The sequence below is a fragment of the Trifolium pratense genome, linkage group LG4 (genome assembly GCF_020283565.1).
Source record: "Trifolium pratense cultivar HEN17-A07 linkage group LG4, ARS_RC_1.1, whole genome shotgun sequence".
In the NCBI taxonomy this organism is placed as follows: Eukaryota; Viridiplantae; Streptophyta; class Magnoliopsida; order Fabales; family Fabaceae; genus Trifolium; species Trifolium pratense.
The window spans coordinates 20658167-20679587 of NC_060062.1; the positions used below are offsets into that span (position 1 = coordinate 20658167).

The 21421-nt window shown below is 32.3% G+C and overlaps 4 protein-coding genes across 7 annotated transcripts; 2 read left to right on the plus strand and 2 right to left on the minus strand.

Annotated features, from left to right (window-relative positions):
• Positions 1-713: 713 nt before the first annotated feature.
• LOC123882113 (xyloglucan 6-xylosyltransferase 2-like) lies at positions 714-2787 on the minus strand. Its single transcript, XM_045930912.1, has one exon. It carries the CDS (start codon positions 2281-2283, stop codon positions 919-921), a length of 1365 nt encoding a protein of 454 aa, XP_045786868.1. The 5' UTR covers positions 2284-2787; the 3' UTR covers positions 714-918.
• A 5443-nt stretch (positions 2788-8230) lies between these two features.
• Positions 8231-8848, minus strand: LOC123882114 (protein RALF-like 33). The gene has a single exon (XM_045930913.1). It carries the CDS (start codon positions 8812-8814, stop codon positions 8434-8436), a length of 381 nt encoding a protein of 126 aa, XP_045786869.1. The 5' UTR covers positions 8815-8848; the 3' UTR covers positions 8231-8433.
• Positions 8849-15636: 6788 nt separating this feature from the next.
• On the plus strand, positions 15637-16086 carry LOC123922257. Its single transcript, XM_045974991.1, has one exon. It carries the CDS (start codon positions 15637-15639, stop codon positions 16084-16086), a length of 450 nt encoding a protein of 149 aa, XP_045830947.1.
• A 425-nt stretch (positions 16087-16511) lies between these two features.
• On the plus strand, positions 16512-20922 carry LOC123882115 (pentatricopeptide repeat-containing protein At4g38010-like). Of its 4 annotated transcripts, none has more exons than XM_045930914.1 (5): positions 16513-16701; positions 17321-19570; positions 19840-19951; positions 20594-20687; positions 20792-20922. In XM_045930914.1, the coding sequence occupies exon 2, from the start codon at positions 17385-17387 to the stop codon at positions 19170-19172; it is 1788 nt and encodes a 595-aa protein (XP_045786870.1). In that variant the 5' UTR covers positions 16513-16701; positions 17321-17384; the 3' UTR covers positions 19173-19570; positions 19840-19951; positions 20594-20687; positions 20792-20922. The 4 variants fall into 4 exon arrangements, with proteins under 4 accessions (XP_045786872.1, XP_045786870.1, XP_045786871.1 ...); XM_045930915.1 differs by having other exon boundaries at positions 16513-16668; XM_045930916.1 differs by having other exon boundaries at positions 16512-16701; positions 17321-19951.
• The last annotated feature ends 499 nt before the right edge of the window (positions 20923-21421 follow it).

Here is a 21421-nt window from a genome sequence, read left to right on the forward strand (position 1 = left end):
GAATGATGTGACTAATTTATTTCTCTTTTAATATTTATCATGTATGTGTGCGCTCTCAAATCCTTTTTATTTATATTTGTGCTCATGTAAGTGTTGCTCTTAATATAGGATTTGAGAGAAAAATTAGAGAAAAAATTATCCAAAATGAAATTATTTTATAACAATAAATTAAGAAAATAGTGCATTTTAAATAAACTAACATACTTATTTTTTTTCCAAAAAAACATACTTATTTGTTAACTAAAATTAATTTCATTATGTCATCGTGAGCATATTCCAGTTGGTATGCAGGTCGGAATTCGAACTCCAAATTCTCCATTTATTCACGTCAAGGTAAATTTATAGTGATTGAACAACTTAAAAAATCATTTTAGATCAACATTGTCTAAGTAATCAAACTTTCAATCAGATGCAACTTTCTGATTTCCCCCTCAATATTTCGCTATTGGAATTTTGGAGCAATGATCAGCTATTGTAATTTAGTGCTGCATTGCATCCATTAATTAGATTGCCATTTGCCACCAAAAGCAATAGTATTTACTAGATATCTTCATAGCTTCAAACAAAATGCAAGTGATTGATTAAGAAAAAAGTGAGAAACAGATTCAGATTCAATGCCTCCTTCACAAGATTTATCTATTATGCCATGATTCAAGAACCAATAACAGCATTACCCAATACTAATACAAACAATTAGGTAAATCAAAAATAAATAAAAGATAACAAATTTGATAATTAAATAAAGAGATGAATAACAACAAATACAATTACAGAGTTGACATGTATTATACATGATTGCAATGAGAGCATAGTATAGTGGGGGATGCAATCATGTGAAATGGAAACAATAGCTCAATCTTGAAGAAGCTAATCATAACCTGTTGAAAAAACAAAACAGAACAAAACAAAACAAAATAATCAAGAAGTTGGCAACTTGATAGCTTTAAAAGCAGGATGAAGCAATCCAAGTTCATCCTTAACATCAAGAGGATTACTACTCTCATTCCTAACTCTCTTCACTCTTCTACTAGCAAGTGATTTATGAGTAAAACCATACATCTGCAATATCTGATTATCGCCAAAATTATAAGCACGATCCATTTGTTTCAAACATCTTTCAACCGGGTAATCACCGAACTTCCCACAAGGTTTACACCCGACAAAATGAGTAACAAGTGGCCATCTATGATCACCAAAACCAGGATGATAATTCTCAATCATTTCTTCATATCTATCAACCAAAATCCCCCAATAACCATGCAAATAATAATGATTCTCAAGATAAACTTTCCCACCCCATTGTTCCTTCCCAGTTGCCAACAAATAAACCATAGCAGACTGATCATCAGCTTCGAAAACCGGTCGATTCTTCAACTCCCTAGTAAGAACTTTCCCAGCTTCATCTCTAATCTTCCCTTTAGGTCCCATTGGTGCCCAAGCATCAAGAATATCAAGTGACCATTGACAATTCCTCAACAAAAAACTACCAGTATTCAAACCAATCCAATTCTTCTCATCATAAATCATCTCATTCCAACCATGCATAACAAAATTATGATCCTTATAACGCTCCCACGGAACCTCAAAAGCCATATCAGTAAACATAGCATCACTATCCATCCACCAAAGAAACTCAACTTCAGGATGTGACAACAAAAGTTTCCTAATCAAAGGTAATTTGGCCCAAAAACCAGCCATTTCAGCATCAAGTAAAGCCATATTATAGAAAATCTCAATTCCATGAAGCCGACAATAATCAATCTTATTTTTAATCGATTTCAACAAATAATGATCGCCAACTGGATTCTCACACGGTTTAGGCGAAGAACCAGTAACTAAAAGAACACGTGGTTTATTAGGTCTAATAAAATTAGGGTAATCAGGGTTATTCTTCAACCACTCTGATCGTTGTTCATCCCAATCGGAGATTTTCGGTCCAAGAGTATAAGGTATATTTGGATCGCGTTTTTCATCATCTCCACCTTCTTCATCTTTGAGGATCTTCGAAATATCGAAAGTAGCGTAATTATTATTGTTGTTGTTGTTGGTTTCGGTGGATTGAACTTCTTCGAGAACACGGTGAGGTTCAACGCGCCGGCCACGCGAGTAGAATTGTTGACGGATCTCGTTGAGGTCTTGTTCCGGAGTACCGAATTTACCGGCACCGATAGTGCCACGGAGGACGATGACGGTGAGGAAAAGACAGAGGAAGGTGAGGGAGCCGCGGCGGCAGGCGCGTTGCATCTGACGGAGACGGCGAGATCCGAGGCACCGCTCCAGCATTGTTTTGCGAGGTGCGATGCAGAGAATTGAAGCCAATGGATGGTTTCGGTGGTAAGAGATGAAGAATGTGAGGGTATAATGGTAAAATAAAAAGTGTTTTTGTTTGAAGGAGCTTGTGTCGGTGGAGAAGAAAGAAAGATCCACAAAATGAGATCGATGAGATGCAGTGTAAGAAGTGTGAAGAGTTAATGGAATGAATAAACTCAGAATCTTTTCCCACTATTATCTCTCTGTCTATGTCTAATTTCTTATTTTTACGCGTTTTTATTTTATTTTATTTTCAAATCTTATGTGCTGGTTAAATTAGTCAAAAAGGAATTGTAGCGGCTTAAATTAGTCAAAAAATATATATGTACCGTTTAGATTGGGGGAAATTTTTTTTTTTTTTTTTTATCGAAAATTGACTAAAGTTGTAAATTTTTATATGAAATTCTTAACATTTTTAACTCTAGATAAAATATTTCGTATCATGTAGGATATTTTAATTCTATTTATTGCTGTTTGTTTCCATTTTGAATGTTTAATTTTTACTATTTTATTTTGTTGACAGAGTTCTCCTTTTAGGAAAAGAAAAACATGTAACATGTTATTAGAAATTTTTTTTATGCAAGATTTTGTCCTTCTATAAATAAAATGGAACTAAACATTTTTTTTACTTGTTGTAGCTCTGATTTATAGTAAAAAACAATTATTAATCAGATATTCGGTCGAATGTTGAATTCTCAGGATTTATTTTTCTATAAACAGAAGGCTCAACGGTCAATACACAACAATAAAGTAATTTTTTTTTTACTAAATGGAAAAATAAAGGACAATAAATCGAGACATTTGACTAAAGTGGATAACGAGTTATCTATAGGATAGATTGTTTAGGAGAACTCGAGTTCGATTACTCGTGAGAACAATTCCTGACCAAATTTTACTTACGTTGCGGTCGAGTTCTAAATTACTCTCCCCGTCCCAAAATATAAGAATCAGTTGACCACTGCACGTACATCAATGCATAATTTTGATTACGAATATCTTTAATTGACGATTAGTTAAAATTATAAAAATTTGAAATTTTGAAAATACTCGTCGAAACAAATCAAACAAAATCTTATATGATAATATTTATATTTATATACTTTTAGAAAAATACGGTCAAAACAAGACATGTGAATAGTGCATTTAGTCAAATGAGGTCTTATAAAATGAGACAGAGGTAGTATTTGATCAATTCTTCTACTAACAAGGGGTTAATACAAAAAATAAAATAAATAAAGGAAAACTAAAAAATGGTTTGTCTTAACAACCCTGAGGTGTCCACAAACACCATAACATCTAATTACGGATGCATTCTTATCTATGCAAAAAGATATAGGCACAAGACTTAAACACACACATCAATCAAAAAAGTAAAAGAAAAAATAAAATAGTCACATTGATTAATATAATGTTAATCACTTTTTGTTTATTTTTTTGTTGTTTATGTGTGTGCTTAATATCTTTTATATGTGGTTGTGTTTAAGTAAGTATTTTCCCTAATTGCGGAGGAGAAAAATCCACATCTAAGGAAGGAATCCACATTAATAGTAACAAATTTAGCCAACAAGTCAATACACATGTTGTGAAGTATTAGTAAAAAAAAAAAAAGTATTATGAAAAAAATACCACCCAACACATAGAAAGAGCTTGCTAATGGGAGAAAACAAAATTGCGTACAGATGAAAGTGATTCTACTTAATATCCACAAGTAGATTCAAAGTTGACCCTAAGTCATATTCCATGATGATAAACTTGTAACCAATAAAGTTTCAATGATATTTTCTTCTCAAGTAGCCATAAATAAGAGAAAAGTATAAAAAACCCTTCTTTAGGGTGGTGCATATTTAGGGAGGTTTTGGTCCAGTCCCCCTCCTTTTTTTTTTGTAATCTCTTTTTGCTTCTTCTATATTTTATGTTTTGAGGAGGTAGTTCTTTGCTTCTCCTCTTTTTGTTTAAAAAAAAAGAGAAAAGTATAAAAAACAATATACAAATTGAATACACGGTGAGAATGTTAATTATATCAAGAAGTACAATAAAACTCATAATGATAGTGAACGAGAACAGCCGATTAATATAAGAAACTTTTACGTAGTATAAAATCAATATGTTGATTTATGTAGTTAATTTTTCGGCCACCAATTAACTTATAACTTAATTTTACCAAACAGATTATAAGTATCACACAGAAAAGAAAACCACCAAATAATCACACCTTAGTCATTGGTGCTTTGACTTAAGTTATAAATATACTCGAGTTTGATGCTTAATTATATATCCTTCCTATAGAAGAAAGTAAGGTTAATTATTATCTTGGCTCACTTTTGGAACCTAGCTTGTGCAAGAAAACCTCCAAAATAGTTTGAATGCCCTGATCAACTTGATCCCTAGAACGAAGCTTCCACAAAAAGGTTGATAGCATCTGCAAATTCTAAGTAAGTTTTGGCCCCCATCCATAGTTGGATAGGGGACCATAGATTCTGTTCTACCATACAAGCCAGTTAAAAGGAAAAGCATTTCAATACTTAAAATAGATCGATTTGGAGAAATGAAATCAAATTGCCTCACACACACACCTAGTTGGGGAAAACTATTCCAAAGCCTGTTCACTCCACATCATTCATGTTAGCGATTGAGATGTAGTGGCGTAGTGCTTGATGATACACGAAATTAGGCACATGATGATATCAAAAATATAGTCTCTAAAAAGCATTATATAACTATAAGTATTCAATATTATTTTTTTAAAAAACGGACAATCTTAAAAATTAGTTATTAAATTAGTAATATTTTGGCTCCCTTAAAGACATTTTTGGTTTCAAATTGATCCTTTAAAGGAAAAAAATGTCTGAATAAACCCCTTAAAGAAAAAAACAAGATCGGAATATGTCCCTTAAAGACATCTTTGTTAATCAGTTTAGTCCCTAAAAAATATCCGAATAGGACCAAACTAATTAACGGATATGTCTTTAAGGGACCTATTCAGACATTTTTTCTTCTTTAAGGGACATATTCAGACTTTTTTTTCTTTAAGAGACCAATGTGAAACAAAAAATGTCTTCAAGGGACCATTTTACTAATTAAGCTAATATTTTTTTCTCTCTTTAGTTTGAACTCAGAATCTCTGACTTGTTTAATCCATCTGCTCAAATCATTTAAACTACCTGCTCCATGCTATATAATTATTTAATTGACAGCAGTCAGCTGTATCTGAGGCGATGCGAAGAGGATGATCGTCCTAGGTCCTAAAAATTAGAGCCCAAAATATTTTTTTAGGGGTATATTATTATAATGTTCTTGATGCGTCAAATGTTGATGCAACCATTGATGACCACTTCATCCCTCCATTATATATCTATGATCCTACAAATTGGGGTATTCCTGATGCTAAATTCAGGAATATTTTAATTTAAAATGGACCTACAAAGGAATTGAAACTCGCATTTTTCAAAGACAATATTTCTAGGCATTTTTCATATTCTTGTTTTTCTCGAACGTTGAGTAATGAAGAGACTTTTGAAAGAAAATCGTTGGTTTACTCTAAACATGTGGATAAAAATATTGCTTCTGTTATAAATTGTTCACTTCTCAAAATAGCACTCATATGGTTTATTTTAGCAAATGATGGAGTGAATGATTGGAAACATCTAAAAATACTTGTATGAATTATTTTGTACGAATATTTTAATATTAAATAAAAAATTCAATATTTTTTAGGAATTTGAATTTTTTATACTACTATTAGTAGTTAAACCCAAATTATAAATTGGTCCATAGGCCACTAAAATCATAGAAACAGAACTGGTTGATTGCGTAACTGCACCAAACCACATTATTTACTAGTTAATTATGGATGCATCAACATTGTGATAGCTTAGTAAAGAGTTCCTTAAGCTATCTGGTGCTGTATAGGAAAAATCACGTTCTTCAGATATCATATGATGGCCATTAAATGTAAGTAATAACTGCAAGTGTGTCTGATTAATGTAGATAAGATATACACGAGTCCGGTCGAAAAAAAGATATAGAAGAGTCTATTGCCTTTCGGGTTAGGGATTTATTTTCAAGTTAGTGGTTCAGATTTGGACAGAAAGATAATGAGACAAAGATTTGTGAGGTGTATTTTAGTTGTCACAGACAAAGGTAAGATGCATGCTACTAATGATCGTCATAGGATCGCGTTCATTGATTTCAATTGATGTGGATAGATAGATTATACATAGTAATGCATGTGAGGCTGGTTTGGTTTCAATCCAAAATAAGAATACCATTCATTTCTCTCCGGAATGGAAAGCAAATGAAAGCCGTAAATTTAGATGAAGATTAATTCAGTAAACAGATGGTTAATAAAAAATTATTTGCTAATGTAAAAACTCCGAGTCTTACCAACTGAATTGCACGTAAGAGATAACATAGACCGAATATTCTCCGCATGCAACCTTAAATATTAATTTGTCAAGTATTGTGAAATTAAATTAGGCGACACACTTGTCCCAAAAGTTTTAATGTTATTGTACAGCCAAATACATATTTAAACCCGAGAGATTGATTAAGTTAGAAAAAAATATTTGTAATCGTGTTTTAGGTAAACATCAACTATAGTATAGTATTTCATACCGGAAAAATGATTGCTATTAGATAGATAATTTTTTTTTAACATCCTTTAAAAAAATTGTAGACAGTAATACTAATACTAATGCTTTATTTGTGGCAAGTCAAACTAGTCATAGAAAAGCCATTGAAAATATAGATAGGTGCGCTACATGCGGCGGGGAGGCCGGGAGTATAAGGAGACGTTTGCCGTCATAACATTGTATCTCTATCTGCAAAATCATTTTTAAAATAAGTTGGATGTTTTGCTATAAGCAAATGGTAATTTTTTTATTAAGTTCTTTAGGATAAGCATTTTATGAATAAATTATTTCTATAACACAGCGGAAATATAATTTATAAGTTTTTTTTTGTAAGTTATTATGGAGAACTTACTCAAATAAGCTTAAAATCACTTATAACATGTTAAGTTGCTTTCAAGACTTCTCCCAGTATCACAGTTTACAAATGTTTAATTTTTTACTAGATAAATTGAAATAAGTCAATATTTAAACAGTTTTTTTTTTTTTTTTTTTTTTTGTATTTATTAACACTGAGGTTTCTAAGAAAATGAGCCTAATAATCCGAAGTTCGGCTGTGAACTAAGTAAAATTTTACAAAAAATAGTTTTACTCATAAATCGAACTCGGATTCTTCCGAACTATCCGCCTTTTGGTGAACTTAACGGGTTCTTATTCTTTTTTTTGTTTACAATGAAGCTAAGGATCGAACAGACTCTTATATTCTCTTATTCTCTCTTCGAATGAATCTAAGTTCTATTTCATAAATGAGTAATTTTGACTTATATATAATTGATTTTATTTCTAAAATTAGTTTTAACTTGAACTTAGTATGATTCTAAAATTGATTTCTAACCTTAAACTTATGATTCAATCTACTTTATATGTGTTCAAAAATCAATTTGTATGAAGAATCAAAACACAGTTGTTAACCATAATGTGATGATTGTGTAGTAGATTTTCCTCAATTTCAACAATGGAAAAGAGAAAAGGTAGCAAGGAGATGCACAAAGCAGATGCCACCCCTTCTCTCACAAGCCACACATCAAAAAGCCAAAAACCCAAAAAGAGGCATATTTTTAGGTCCCGTTGTCCATTCCCATTATCATCATATCCTAAAAAGCATTCATAATTTCATTTCACATTACCTTTCCTACAACACCCACAACATCATACAAGCAAAAACCACATTGAATCAACCAGAATAATATAAATAATATTTATCATATATCATATTGTAGTAATTTTTTCAAATCTCAACCAAATAATAATATGTGTACCTAAAATTAAATTAAATTTAAATAAATCACAAATACAAACAGCAATGAAGATTTCATTTCATTTCATTTTATTCAAATCTACTACTTCAATTTATCTACTCGTATAATAGTAGCATACTATTACTCGTAGTACATAATAACAAGATCGATCTATTATCATCAATTACAAAAATATATATAAAAAAATTCCAAATAAAAAATAAAATAAATTAGAGTAAATAAGAAAAAGAAGAATCTCAACGCCTGCATCGTGTGATGGCACTGCATCCACGGCGGTAAGGATTAGCCTGAGCACCAGGCCGACAATTATAATAAGAAGCACCACGTCTTGAACAAGGTACAGTGTTCCTCCTCAGCGCACCATAGCTAATATACCTTCTTCCTGCTAAAATGCGCCTGTTGCTCTCTGAATCCATCAGAAACTCAGTATCATCTTCATCTCCGGCGAGGAGACTACACTCTGCGATGGATCCACGGCAGCCGGAGTTCAACGGGAGGAAGAAGTTGCTGAGCTGGTTGTCGGTGAAATCAAGGGTGGATGATGATGTAAAGGACACGTGGACGGTTAAGATTGCGAATAGAAGAAAGAAAACATAGAAGGTGTTTCTCGTTCCCATGTTTAGTTGAGTTGAGAGTTCTGTTGTGTTGGCAACAACACTGAGTTATAAGCCACGGTTTATGCGAAAATGCCATTGGAGTTTCTAGTTATTTACAAGTGTTGCCACTTGACTTTAACGTGACTCGTAATTGCTTCACACGCACACATTAATCATATTTTTAGATTTATTTATATAACGGTTTTCATTTTTTAAATTTTGTATTTCCACCTCTCCTAACTCAATAAATAAATAAGTAAATAGTATAGTGATTAAAGGAAATATGAATTCGCAATTATGTCCTTGTGGTCCAGCTATGGTTGTGAATGAGGTGGAATTATTTAATGATGTTGTTGTTTTTTTTATTTAGGATTAATGAAGCTGTTCCAGCTGTTAATAGGAGTGTGGTGACAGGGAATATTTTTCGTTTACATAATTGAAAATGAAATGTGGTTGTTGTAATAAGTAAAATACAGAGAAGCTAGACTAGAGAGTTGAAACAATTGCAAATGTTTTTTTTCTTCTTCTTTATTATTATTCCATTGTAACAAGAATCAAATATATACGTGCAACAGTGTAAGTGCCCTCCAATAGTTTAACTTTTCCTTTTCATTTTTTTGTGTCACAAGTTTTTAACTTTACTTTATTCCTTTTCATTTTTATTTTTTACTTTATTCTTCTCAATTTTCATGTTGTAACATTATTTTTTTTGTAGAGACATTTTCATTTGTTATTAATGACTCAAATAGATTATTAACTTATAATGTTATTTCTTTTCCAAGATGTAGTAAGTGGATCAAAACACAAAATTTTAAGACATTGCTTAAAATGAAAATAGATTGATATAATATAGAAAAATGCTAACTAATATTTCTGAGCACTAGTTAAGGAATCTCAATATACTAAAAATACTTTCAAATTTATGTAGTTAATGTTAGTATGATAGACACCTAGAACTATCCTAAGGAAATTATGAAAACATAATAATAAAAAAAACTTAAATAAAAGACAAGTAAAATAAAGATAAATAAACATTTGATTTCATTCATTGATCTTAAGTGTGTGAGAACACTATTTGTAAAAAAAGAAGAAGAAGTGTTCGAGACCGAGAACACTATATGTATAATAATCCTTATGAGCCTAGAGGGATAAAACTCATTTAACAATCCAAATAAAAGGCCCCTAATAATATAAATATTATTTCTTCCCAATATCTAAATTATTTAGGCTTAATTAGTCAATTGGTCCCTTAAAGACATTTTTTGTTTCACAATGGTCCCTTAAAGAAAAAAAAAGGTTCAGATTGGTCCCTTATTGATATCACCGTTACCCATAATAGTCCTTTCCGTCCATTTTTTGTAAAGGTAAACTCAATACCATTTTCACCATTTTTTGTGAATTTGCATGTGACATTTTCATGATGAGCACCGCATAGGATGAATTCCGAAAAATTTGATAGTGATAGGTGGTTTCCAAAATCATGAGGTAGAACCTAAAGATTGACAAAATTGAATTGTTAGTATATATGTACTGACAAACCATGGTTATTAAATGAAAAAGAACTTAAAAGGATAAAATTTATGAACTAACCAATTTAGAGGAATTCAGATGGGATTCCTTTATCTCAAATAGGAAAGGACGATAATCATCAAGATTTGTACTCAAACTATGATATTGAGGAAAAGAAGATGGAGACTCATTTTGTTCAAATTCACAAACGATCATTAGAAAAGTATCTTGACCATAGTAGTGAAATGTAAGACTTTGATTTCCATTCCATTTATAATAATTTCTAATTCTTGGCCAACCAAATGTTATTAGTGGTTTGGTAGTTGACATATTGAACTCTACCTGGTGAGGAATTCCATTTCCATCATACAATTTCCATTGAGTACTCAGTTGCTTAGAATATTTTCTATTAAAAAAAGGATCTAATTCTCCAAAAGTCTGCAAGTGATTGACTAATGTTAAGTTATATAGTATGCAATATTCAAAAAGCAAGAAAAGTATTTTTTCAAACCTCATTAGGAAGATTGACTGCTTCAAACATTGCCAAAGGACTTCCACGAATTATAGGAGACATTTTGATGCCATTGATAATGAAGTAACAAAAGTAAGTAAAGCTTTGTTAAATGCATGTATTTATAGATAAAAAATAATGAGTATTTTATAAAAGAAGCTTTTTTTGTACTACTTGTAATTAACTTTTAGATATTATTAATTTATTTTGTAATAATATAATATTTCATCGAATTTAATAATCATATTCTTTGGCAAAATAATGTAATGTGAGCTTAATTTATAGGCTCTTTTTGGGTATTATTTAATGCAATAATTATTATATTTCTCCTAAATAATCTTAGAGTGATTTATAGGCTCTATAAAAAATATATTGATACTATCTGAACGCTTAAGATTGATAATAAAGTTAATATTAAAAGAAAAAGGAAAAAAATTTATTAAAATTATTAATAAATAAGGAAATATAAAATATAGAACCAACATGTGCGATGTACCAAGGTAATATATCATAGAGAAATACAAATTTAACGTAAAATACTTGATAGATAATAATTCCATTAATTAATAATGACAATACAAAACACCATAATAAAAAAAAGGAAAGAAAAAAAAATACACACATTATTTGATTGCCAAATTCAACGAAAAATTGGCAAATAAGTAGTGCTTTTAACTAATAAAGAGAACCAATAGAACATAGCAAATAACAAAGATCAGGCATTGGTAAATTCTGGTAGCTTCCAGATGTGGCATCGATCATGTGGATCATTGATCGCAAATTTAAAACGAATTGTATCACCAGTTTTGAAAGAAAATTCTTGACATAGGTCTTTCCAGGTATTTCCCAATTTTGTTGTGAGAGGATTGGTAGAATGAACAACCTTCAATTGTTCTTTGTGGGGATAATTGTCGCAGATAGTAATAAAATTTAACTTTTTATCCATCAAGAAACTTGCAAAGTTCATAGGTAAAATCTTGAACACAAATAAGGAAAAGAGTTAATATATTTTATAAATAAACTTATTAAGTATGAAATAAATATATAAAAAGGAAATTGATACGAAATATGAAAACAATAAAAAATGTAATTTAATTGACAATACCAAATTTTTGTTCTTCACACTTTCGGTAGTCAGGAGAATGTCAAAACACACGGTTTGATGTGGTATTAGACTACGACTTTGAAATGGCAAAATATCAGTTTCAACAATAGGTTCCTTAAAAGATTTGATTCCAAAGCAGCTTCCACCATAATAGTCTAGTTCAAGTTCAATGTTATTTGGCAATCCATGAAATTCTATTAATTCTTTCCAACCATTAAAGATTATAGGATTATCATAGCTTTTATTGTACTTAAGTACGGTCCAACCATTGTCTGAATTGCATACGAACCACATATTGTCTAACTTATTAAAATGTTCGATAATGAAAGTTGGATCTATTTCTCCGTAACCCTATAAAACACAAATAAAATGTATTTATTAGTAAAAAAGATTACCAAAACAAAGTAAACAAAAATTAATTAATTAAAAAAGTAAAAATTATTACCAGATTAGAAAGTCTTACAACTCTGCAAGTTGTAATTGGTTTTGATTGTAGCATTTCAGCAATACTCATTTTGTTAATAATTATAAGTGTTAAACATAAGTAATAGACACAGCCACACACATGTATATATACATATAGATGCAAAATAGAAGTTATAGATTTATAATAATTTGTATTTAAATATTTGTTAGTTTGCAAAAGAAAGTACAACTCAAGTGAGACATGTAAGTTGATTCAAAGCCATTGTGATGTATTCAAAAGGTAGATTCTTTCACTTAAGAAAGTACAAATCATGAAGTGAAAAAACTTGTGGATGAGAAAAAAATCATACTGCATGATCTTTAGTAAAGACATGCAAAGATATTATAGATTAATAAAAAATGACTTGTTTAAAGAACTGCATGATCCTAAACATAATGTAATATTGGTTCTTTATTTTGAGAGAGGAATTATGCTAATGCGACGATGAATCCCTTTCACAAGTGGTATAGTTTTGACAAATTATCTACTGAATATGAATTTTACGAAATTCAATTTTAAACTAAAATTTGTAATTTTTATTGTTTTTACGTGTCTAAAGTACATATCAAATGATTTTCAATTTTTGTTATTATTTATATGGATGATCTATATTTAATAAATTTACAATATAATGAAGAATTTGATAAAATTTCTATTTGTTATAATGTTATTCATGACTGGTTCATCATGAAATATTCGATGAAGCTCTTCATATTTGAATTTGATTGATAAATTAATATATTGGAGATATATTTTGAATTAAATACATTAGATCTTGAATTATTGGAACTGCTAGATTATCATGTTGTGAAGAAAATGAGGTAATGGCAGAAAATAAATCAAAAGCAGCAGATATAATAGTAAGATTGATTGAAACTCATCAGTACTTGAAAATTGAGTGCAAGTAAAGTAATGGCTAATTGATAAAGCTGATTGTTGCTTTAGAGAATCTTAGGCTATATATTCTTCACGTGAACACCACATTATTGGCTTCTTTTGTACTCTACTCCCTCAATAATATATTTACGGACGATATAGTTTTAATAATATTGAGATTATATCAATTTACGGACGATAATACAATTGGTAATCATATTATAAGGACAATGAAATGTAAGCACATCTCCATTCATTATATTATTTGCAGCGCAATAGCTTTCCCAGCCACGTCCAATCATCAGCTTTGGTTCGGTGTCGGGACTTATTTGTAATCTGCATGGAATTTTGATGTTCAGTGGACCGCACAAGTAAATATATTTCTTCTTTGCCTTTAGTATGTAGTTGGCAAAATCATTAGGAATTGTCTGGAACAGGAAAAAAAATTTATAAATAGTTAGAAATAATATATTGTATTAGAACAATAGTTAGAAATAATTTGTAAAATTAGTTTACCAATGGTTTATTGATAGCCCGACTTCATTGAAGAAAAACACAAAGTAGACAATTTTGAACAAAACCACATAAAAAATCCATATGTCATGCATCCAAAATACATGTGTACCTTAGATCCTCCGTCAATCTGAGAAACATGAGATTTCTGCAGTATAATCAAAACATATTTTGAGCATACATAGAATAAAGTAGACAAATTTGTATAAAGACCACATGTAAAAATAATAAGATTGTCATCCAAAATAGATGTTTACCTTAGAAACATGAGTTTTCTACATCAGATTTATACAAATATTGATCATAAATACAATAAAGTTAAATATTTAACGAATAACACTTAATTTAACAAAAACAGATGAAGCAGATTGAACAAATAACACATACTGAACAAAACTACTGCACAAAATATAAGCTTAACAAACATATAAAGATATTTAACAACAACCAGCTTCCAAAAAATTCACACTATCCATCGAAACCTTAAAAAAGTTAAAGCAGCAAGTACAACAAAGGAGAATAAAAGATCTTAACCTTTTTTCCTACCTCCAAATTACTAGATCCAAGCTTTGATTTCTATAAAAGCAAACAAAAAATGATTAGTTGTTTTTCATCATGACTCAATCCAAAACCAACAGAATAAATAGAATGAATGAGTTCAACATATCGTTTACCTTTTTAATCCCCTCCATCGGAACAGCTTTACAAAGAACGAAAGAAAAATGGGTTTTTTGAGCTTTTGGATGAAGAATCAGTTCCAACTTTTTTTCGGTTCAGAAAGTGGAGGGAGAATGAGTGTTCTTTTGGTTCACAATCTGTTATGATTTAACACCTTGACTTTGTGGTTCAAATTTTGGTTGGAGAATGTGAAACAATTTCCGGAAATTACCAAATTGGTGAGGGTGTTGCCCTTATAGATTGAAATCGTATTTGCAATACAAAAGGGCGAAATTGTCATTCGCGCGAAAATTTGGCTTAGATCAATGAGAGAACTTTCATCAAAATATTGTCATTTTACCCCCAAATGAAGGAGCAAACAAAAACGAAAAAAAATTAAAGTTAAGGGCAAAAAGGGTTTTTATAGATGATATTACTTTCTTAGATTACTAGTAGATGCTCCTTTCGTTCCGTCTTAGACTACATACAATGGGGTGTTGAATATGAGATTCAACAGCAAAACAAGTGTTTAAACCATTGCATGTGCCTTGTTGAAACCTATGTGGAAGAAAGAGATGTTGAACAAGTTCAACATGTTGAAGCCTGAAAAAATCTGACGCAGGAGGGACACGTGCAGGCTTGCGGTTGGTCCAGCGTAGCGCGTGCATCACACGCGCCGACAGGTGAGAATTGCCATTGAATCACGCAGAGAGATAAGGATGAATGGGACAAGTGGCAGATTGTGATTGGTTGCTTCGATTTTTATCTTATCAAAACTTTGAACTCAATTATTTCATTGAAAATTAATTTTTTAATTTTTAATTTTTATACCAAAATTCGTGATTTTTATTTCTCTACAAATAGAGACTTGGTTCATTTCATTTGGACACAGAAAAAAAAACTAAATTTTTCACTATCTTAATCTATTATTAACTTTCTAATTAGTCTTTCTTTTGAAGTTTTAATCTTTTTTTTAGTGAAATGGATCCCAACAATTCTTCTAATTATCCCAACAATTCTCAAAATCCCAACAATTCTCAAAATCCCAACAATTATCAAAACCCCAACAATTATCAAAATCCCAACAATTATCAAAATTCAAATCAATTTTTCAATCAACATCCTCAAAACACACCTAATTTTGGTTTAACACCAAATTTCAACCAATCATCCTTTGTTCCAAACTTTCATTCATATTATGGAACTATGCTGAGAAATCCATCTCAAACACCCCCGTTTAATGGTTACATGCCGATGGTTAATGAAATTTTTTCGAGTGGTGGTACAACTAACTTTCCCGAATTTTCAACACAAATAACTATTGCTAATGAAGATTCAACTCCTATGAGCAAGAAAAACCATCAACCATCATGGAACACTGAACAAAATTTGGTGCTAATTAGTGGGTGGATCAAATTTGGAACAAGCAGTGTTGTCGGGAAAAACCAGAAAGGTGAAACATATTGGGGTCAAATTGCTGACTATTGTAATGAGCATTGCTCATTCGATCCTCCGCGTGATGGAGTTGCATGCCGAAACCGTTTTAATTATATGAACAAAATACTGGGTAAATGGATTGGCGCTTATGATGGCGCTAAGCGTCTCCAAGGAAGTGGTTGGTCCGAGAATGATGTTTTGACAATGTTTCAGGATTAAAGATGATTTGTTTCGTATTTGTGTGTTGTTTCGTATTTTAAGTTAGTTTGCATCGTATTAATTACGTAACTTGTGTGTTGTATTGCATTTAAAGTTAATTTGTATCGTACTAATTACGTTATTTGTGTGATGTATTGCATTTTAAATTAAGAAAATAAAAAAAATATTTAAATAAATTTTGTTAAGTGTATTATTTTAATTTAATTTTAATCGATAATTATAATGTTATTTAATCATAAAAACAAAAATTAAAATTTAAATAAGAATATGAAATAGAAAGTGGTGGGGTAAAGAAAGTGGTGGGGTATGGTGTTGAATATAAAAACTATTGGAGAGAGTAAAAGTTGAATGTGTGTTGAATAATTAGGTGAAAGAAAGAGAAAATGACGTGGAGTGAAAAAGTGGGTGTTGAAACCATTGCATGTAGTCTTAGTTCTCTTCTCTCGTTCAATACGACGTCCAAAAGCGCCACCTAAGAATCACTGTTGAGATTCATATCCTCACAAAGTTTCATCGCTGCAGCACCTTCCTCCGCCACACCGCCCTTGACTCCTCCACCGCAGCACCGTCGTACTCTTACAGGTTTCCGTTAGAAATTCTTTATTCTTCATTTAGGTATCCTTAGATTCTCACACAACTCAATTTCTCTACATTTTTAAAGCTTGATTTTAGGATTTGTTTACATAACTCTCATTGTATTAAATTAGTTGATTGATTATGCAACTGAGACTATGATTGTATAAAATTGGTTCATTGTTTTTGAAATTTTGACCAAAATAGTTGTTGGGATGATTCATTCTGCCTTTAGGAAGATTAAACCGAGCATTATTTTGTTTTCCATACACATTATACCAAGTGAATCAAAATAAAATCATCATAATTTTTTAATTAATCCAAAATTCTACTTAACTTGTGAGATAACTTTCATCTATTAATGTTATTGTGAGAAACATAATAGTTATAACTTATATACATGATTATAATTATTAATTGAAGTTAAATAGTTCACGAATCACTCCCCTTACTTAGACACTGTGAAATGCGAGAGAAAACACTTCAGGATATTGTCATGAATCATGATGTATGTTTGACATATCTGATTGTTACTAGCTGTTTCCTTTTCTCTATTTTTCCCCCCTTCTATTTAGTTGTATTTTTATTTGAAATTTTTTTGCCAATTTTTTCTTCCTGATTTCATCATTCTTCTGACGAGTTTTGTTACTTTGAAATGCAGTTGATGGTATATATTTGACACACACACACACACTCAGTTGAATTTTGAAAATTTGGCGACTGGCATGAATAAGGGCAAGGATTCTCTGAAATGGGTTCTATTGGATTTAATTGAGAGGTGCAATAATTTGAGAACCTTCAAGCAAATCCACACACAACTATTGACTTCTACCCTTGTTGCCAATGACTTGGTTGTCCCCAAAGTTGCAAACTTTTTTGGTAAACATGTAACTGATATTCATTACCCTTGCAATTTCTTGAAGCATTTCGATTGGAGCTTGAGCTCTTTCCCTTGCAATTTGATAATTTCTGGCTATGGTGCTGGCCACTTACCTTGGTCTGCAACCCTGATTTATAGATGGGTTGTCAGTCATGGGTTTGTGCCTGATGTGTACACTGTCCCAGCAGTTTTGAAATCATGTGCTAAGTTTTCTGGTATTGCAGAGGTTAGACAATTTCATACGTTATCTGTTAAGACTGGCCTGTGGTGTGACATCTTTGTGCAAAATTCTCTTGTTCATGTTTATAGCATTTGTGGTGACACTGTAGAGGCTGGTAAGGTGTTTGACGTTATGCTTGTGAGAGATGTCGTCTCTTGGACTGGTTTGATATCTGGGTATGTCAAGGCAGGGTTGTTCAATGATGCTGTTGCATTGTTTTTGAGAATGGACGTGGCTCCTAATGTAGCAACGTTTGTTAGCATTCTTGGGGCATGTGGGAAATTGGGTTATTTAAATTTGGGGAAGGGGATTCATGGGTTGGTTTCTAAATATCCCCATGGAAAGGAGTTGGTGGTGAATAATACTGTGATGGATATGTATATGAAGTGTGAGTCTGTGACTGATGCAAAGCAATTGTTTGATGAGATCCCTGAAAAGGACATCATTTCTTGGACTAGTATGATAAGTGGATTAGTGCAATGCGAGTGTCCACAAGAATCAATTGATTTGTTCTGTAAAATGCTGGGTTCAGGTTTTGAGCCTGATGGTGTTATACTGACCAGTGTGCTTTCTGCTTGTGCCAGTCTTGGGCTTCTTGATTATGGAAGATGGGTTCATGAATACATTGATCATAATCGTATCAAATGGGATGTTTATATGGGAACTTCATTGGTTGACATGTATGCAAAATGCGGTTGTATAGATATGGCGCAGTATGTCTTCAATTCATTGCCTTCTAAGAATATCCGTACTTGGAATGCCTATATAGGTGGTCTAGCAATAAATGGACACGGGCAAGAAGCATTGAAACAGTTTGGATATTTGGTTGAATCCGGTATAAGGCCTAATGAGGTTACGTTTCTAGCTGTTTTTACAGCTTGCTGCCATTCTGGTTTGGTTGATGAAGGCCGTAGCTATTTCAATCAGATGACAAGCCCTCCCTACAACCTTTCTCCATGGATAGAACACTATGGATGTATGGTTGATTTGCTGTGCAGGGCTGAATTGGCGGGGGAAGCTATGGAGTTGATAAAGAAAATGCCTATGCCACCTGATGTGCAGATCCTAGGAGCTCTTTTGAGCGCCTCCAATACATATGGAAATGTCAGATTAACCACAGAAATGTTAAAATCACTTCCGAATTTTGAATGCCAAGAGAGTGGCGTATATGTGCTTCTGTCTAATCTGTATGCAACTAATAAAAAATGGGCAGAAGTAAGGAGTGTTAGGAGATTGATGAAGGAGAAAGGAATATCCAAGGCTCCAGGTTCTAGCCTTATAAGGGTGGATGGCAAGAGTCATAAATTTTTAGTTGGAGATAACAGCCATCCTCAAAGTGAGGATATCAATGTTCTATTAAACATCCTTACCAATCAAACCTATCTTGAGGGTCATATTGATACCCTTTCTTGATCAAACAGCCATGCCCGAGCCTATGCTAATCAATCATCTGAAATCTGATGAGATGTTAGTAGCTACTGTTTCTAAAATGTAGTATAGAATGCATACCAAAAGAAGATGCTTGGTTTAAATTGCAGCTATGGAATGCGTCAACTCATCAACAATTGATTTGATCAATATAGCGAGGATGTTTGTTTTTCTGGTATACAACTTTGGAGAGCAATTTATGTACAAAGTCAAATTTCTCAGAGGAGATCTTCACAACATAATTTTAGGATATCTTGCTGGAGCATGGGCATGCTATATATTTTCCAACGGCATTTTATTATCTTAAAGATGGGAATTTTTTGTATGAGTTAGTCTATGGAAGCTGTGTAAACTAAATCCTTTACACATTGACCTGAAATCAGGTATTTTTCACGTTCCAAACCAATTCTATTGGTCTCCGAGTCCTCTTCCCCCACCGCCCTCTTTCTTGTTCACCTCGCAGTCAAATATATCATATATAAGTACATGGTTAAGGATATCAAAATAGGAGATCTATTTTTGGTACGGAAGCCGATTGATAATGGTGGATTCTTTATTATTTGAGGAGGCTATCCTTTCATTAACTAACGACGAGAGGATATAATATGCTGCGGTGTTCTTTATAAATTCTAATCTCTGTCTTACTCTCTAGATGATGGAGGTAGCTAGTGCAGAGCAAGGATACACATGCTCTATATAGTGGGAATGAGAGACCTAACACGAAGAAACAAATTCTACAATTGGGTCATTGCAAAGCCAAAACGGTATGGTCTGGTCAAAAGTCAGAATTGTCTTGATAAAAACTCTTTAAATTGTATAGACTAATACTCCCACCGTTCCTTATTACTTGTCACTTTTGTAGAATGTTTTTGTTCCCATTTACTTGTCACTTTCAAATTTCACTTATTTATTGCAGAGAGAAAAATAAATGATTAAGAGTATTATAGGAAAAATAGAAATAGTTATATCAAAAGTAATAAAATTTATTAGTTGTATTGGTTTGTGTAGAAAGTCCAAAAGCGACATGTATTAAGGAACGTAGGGAGTATAATATAAGATTAAATCTAACAATAACAATTTAATCGTGTGTGGCATCTTATGTTTTAATTCATTTAAGTGTCTATTTGTACGATTGGCAAAACCCAGCAAGGCAAGGTTTTTCTGCTGCATGTGAAGTGTTATCTTTGTCACAATTATTTTTTCCTAATTCTTTCACCTCTACACTCTTTATTTGGTTCCTTTATTCCATTTCGTTTATTTTGTGGTTTTCTAATGTAATATCAATTCTGGGGTCGTCTTATTATTTCAAATTTTGATTCTGAACTCGTTTATTTTGTGGCTTCCTGAACTGAAGTTTTCTGTTTCTGATGCGGGCTGATTCTGTTCTTTTCTGTTTCAACTTTCAGGTTTCCATATATTTGAAGAAGAGGCCTATACACTGACTATAAGATGCAGGCCGAGGAGGGAAAACTCACAGAGCTATATGTTTCCAAGACAATGGTATATCTGTATATGAATTATAAGTTTTTTTCTATTCTTTTCTTTTGAATTGTCGGGTTGGTTGTTATCTTGTGAGATTGATCTGATGTCTAAGTTGGTTGCAGCTCTGCCACTAAGAGACTGGTAACCGCAAAAGAACACACCTCTGTCAAAACATCTTTGGTGATGTGGATAAGAATGGTGCTACACTCGTCAATTTTCCATTTTCGGCCTCCATGGTTTCATCCCAACACAGGTGTGTGTCGATATATTATGTTTGATTATTTTCTTAATGCATTACTGAATTAAGTGATGGTCATTTCTCCACTGCATGAGGCTTACCCTCAGAGCTGATGTTATGGGAACGCGGTTCCCTCGAGCGTAGTTATTTTGCTTCACTATTTTTTTTGCTTTCTGGTCCGTTCCTTTTCTTGACGATTATTTGTTGTAACCAACAAAAATGTTGGATACTTGGTCAATATGATTTGACAAATGCTTCCCTAGTAAAATATTCCAACCGCAAGTCCACAACACTGTGTTTCCGAGGTATTGTCCTCTTTGGGCCTTATGTGAGCGCCTCTTTGGGTTGTGGAGTGTGGGTGTTGTATATAAATTACCCCTGACCTCAATTCACAAGCAATGTGGGATTTTTTGGTGTACCGAAACAATAGCCCCTCAATCGAGGCTAAGGGGCTAAAGGGCATGACCCTCGAGTGTGGCGTGCGTTCAACCCCTACCTGATGCCATGCTTTGCA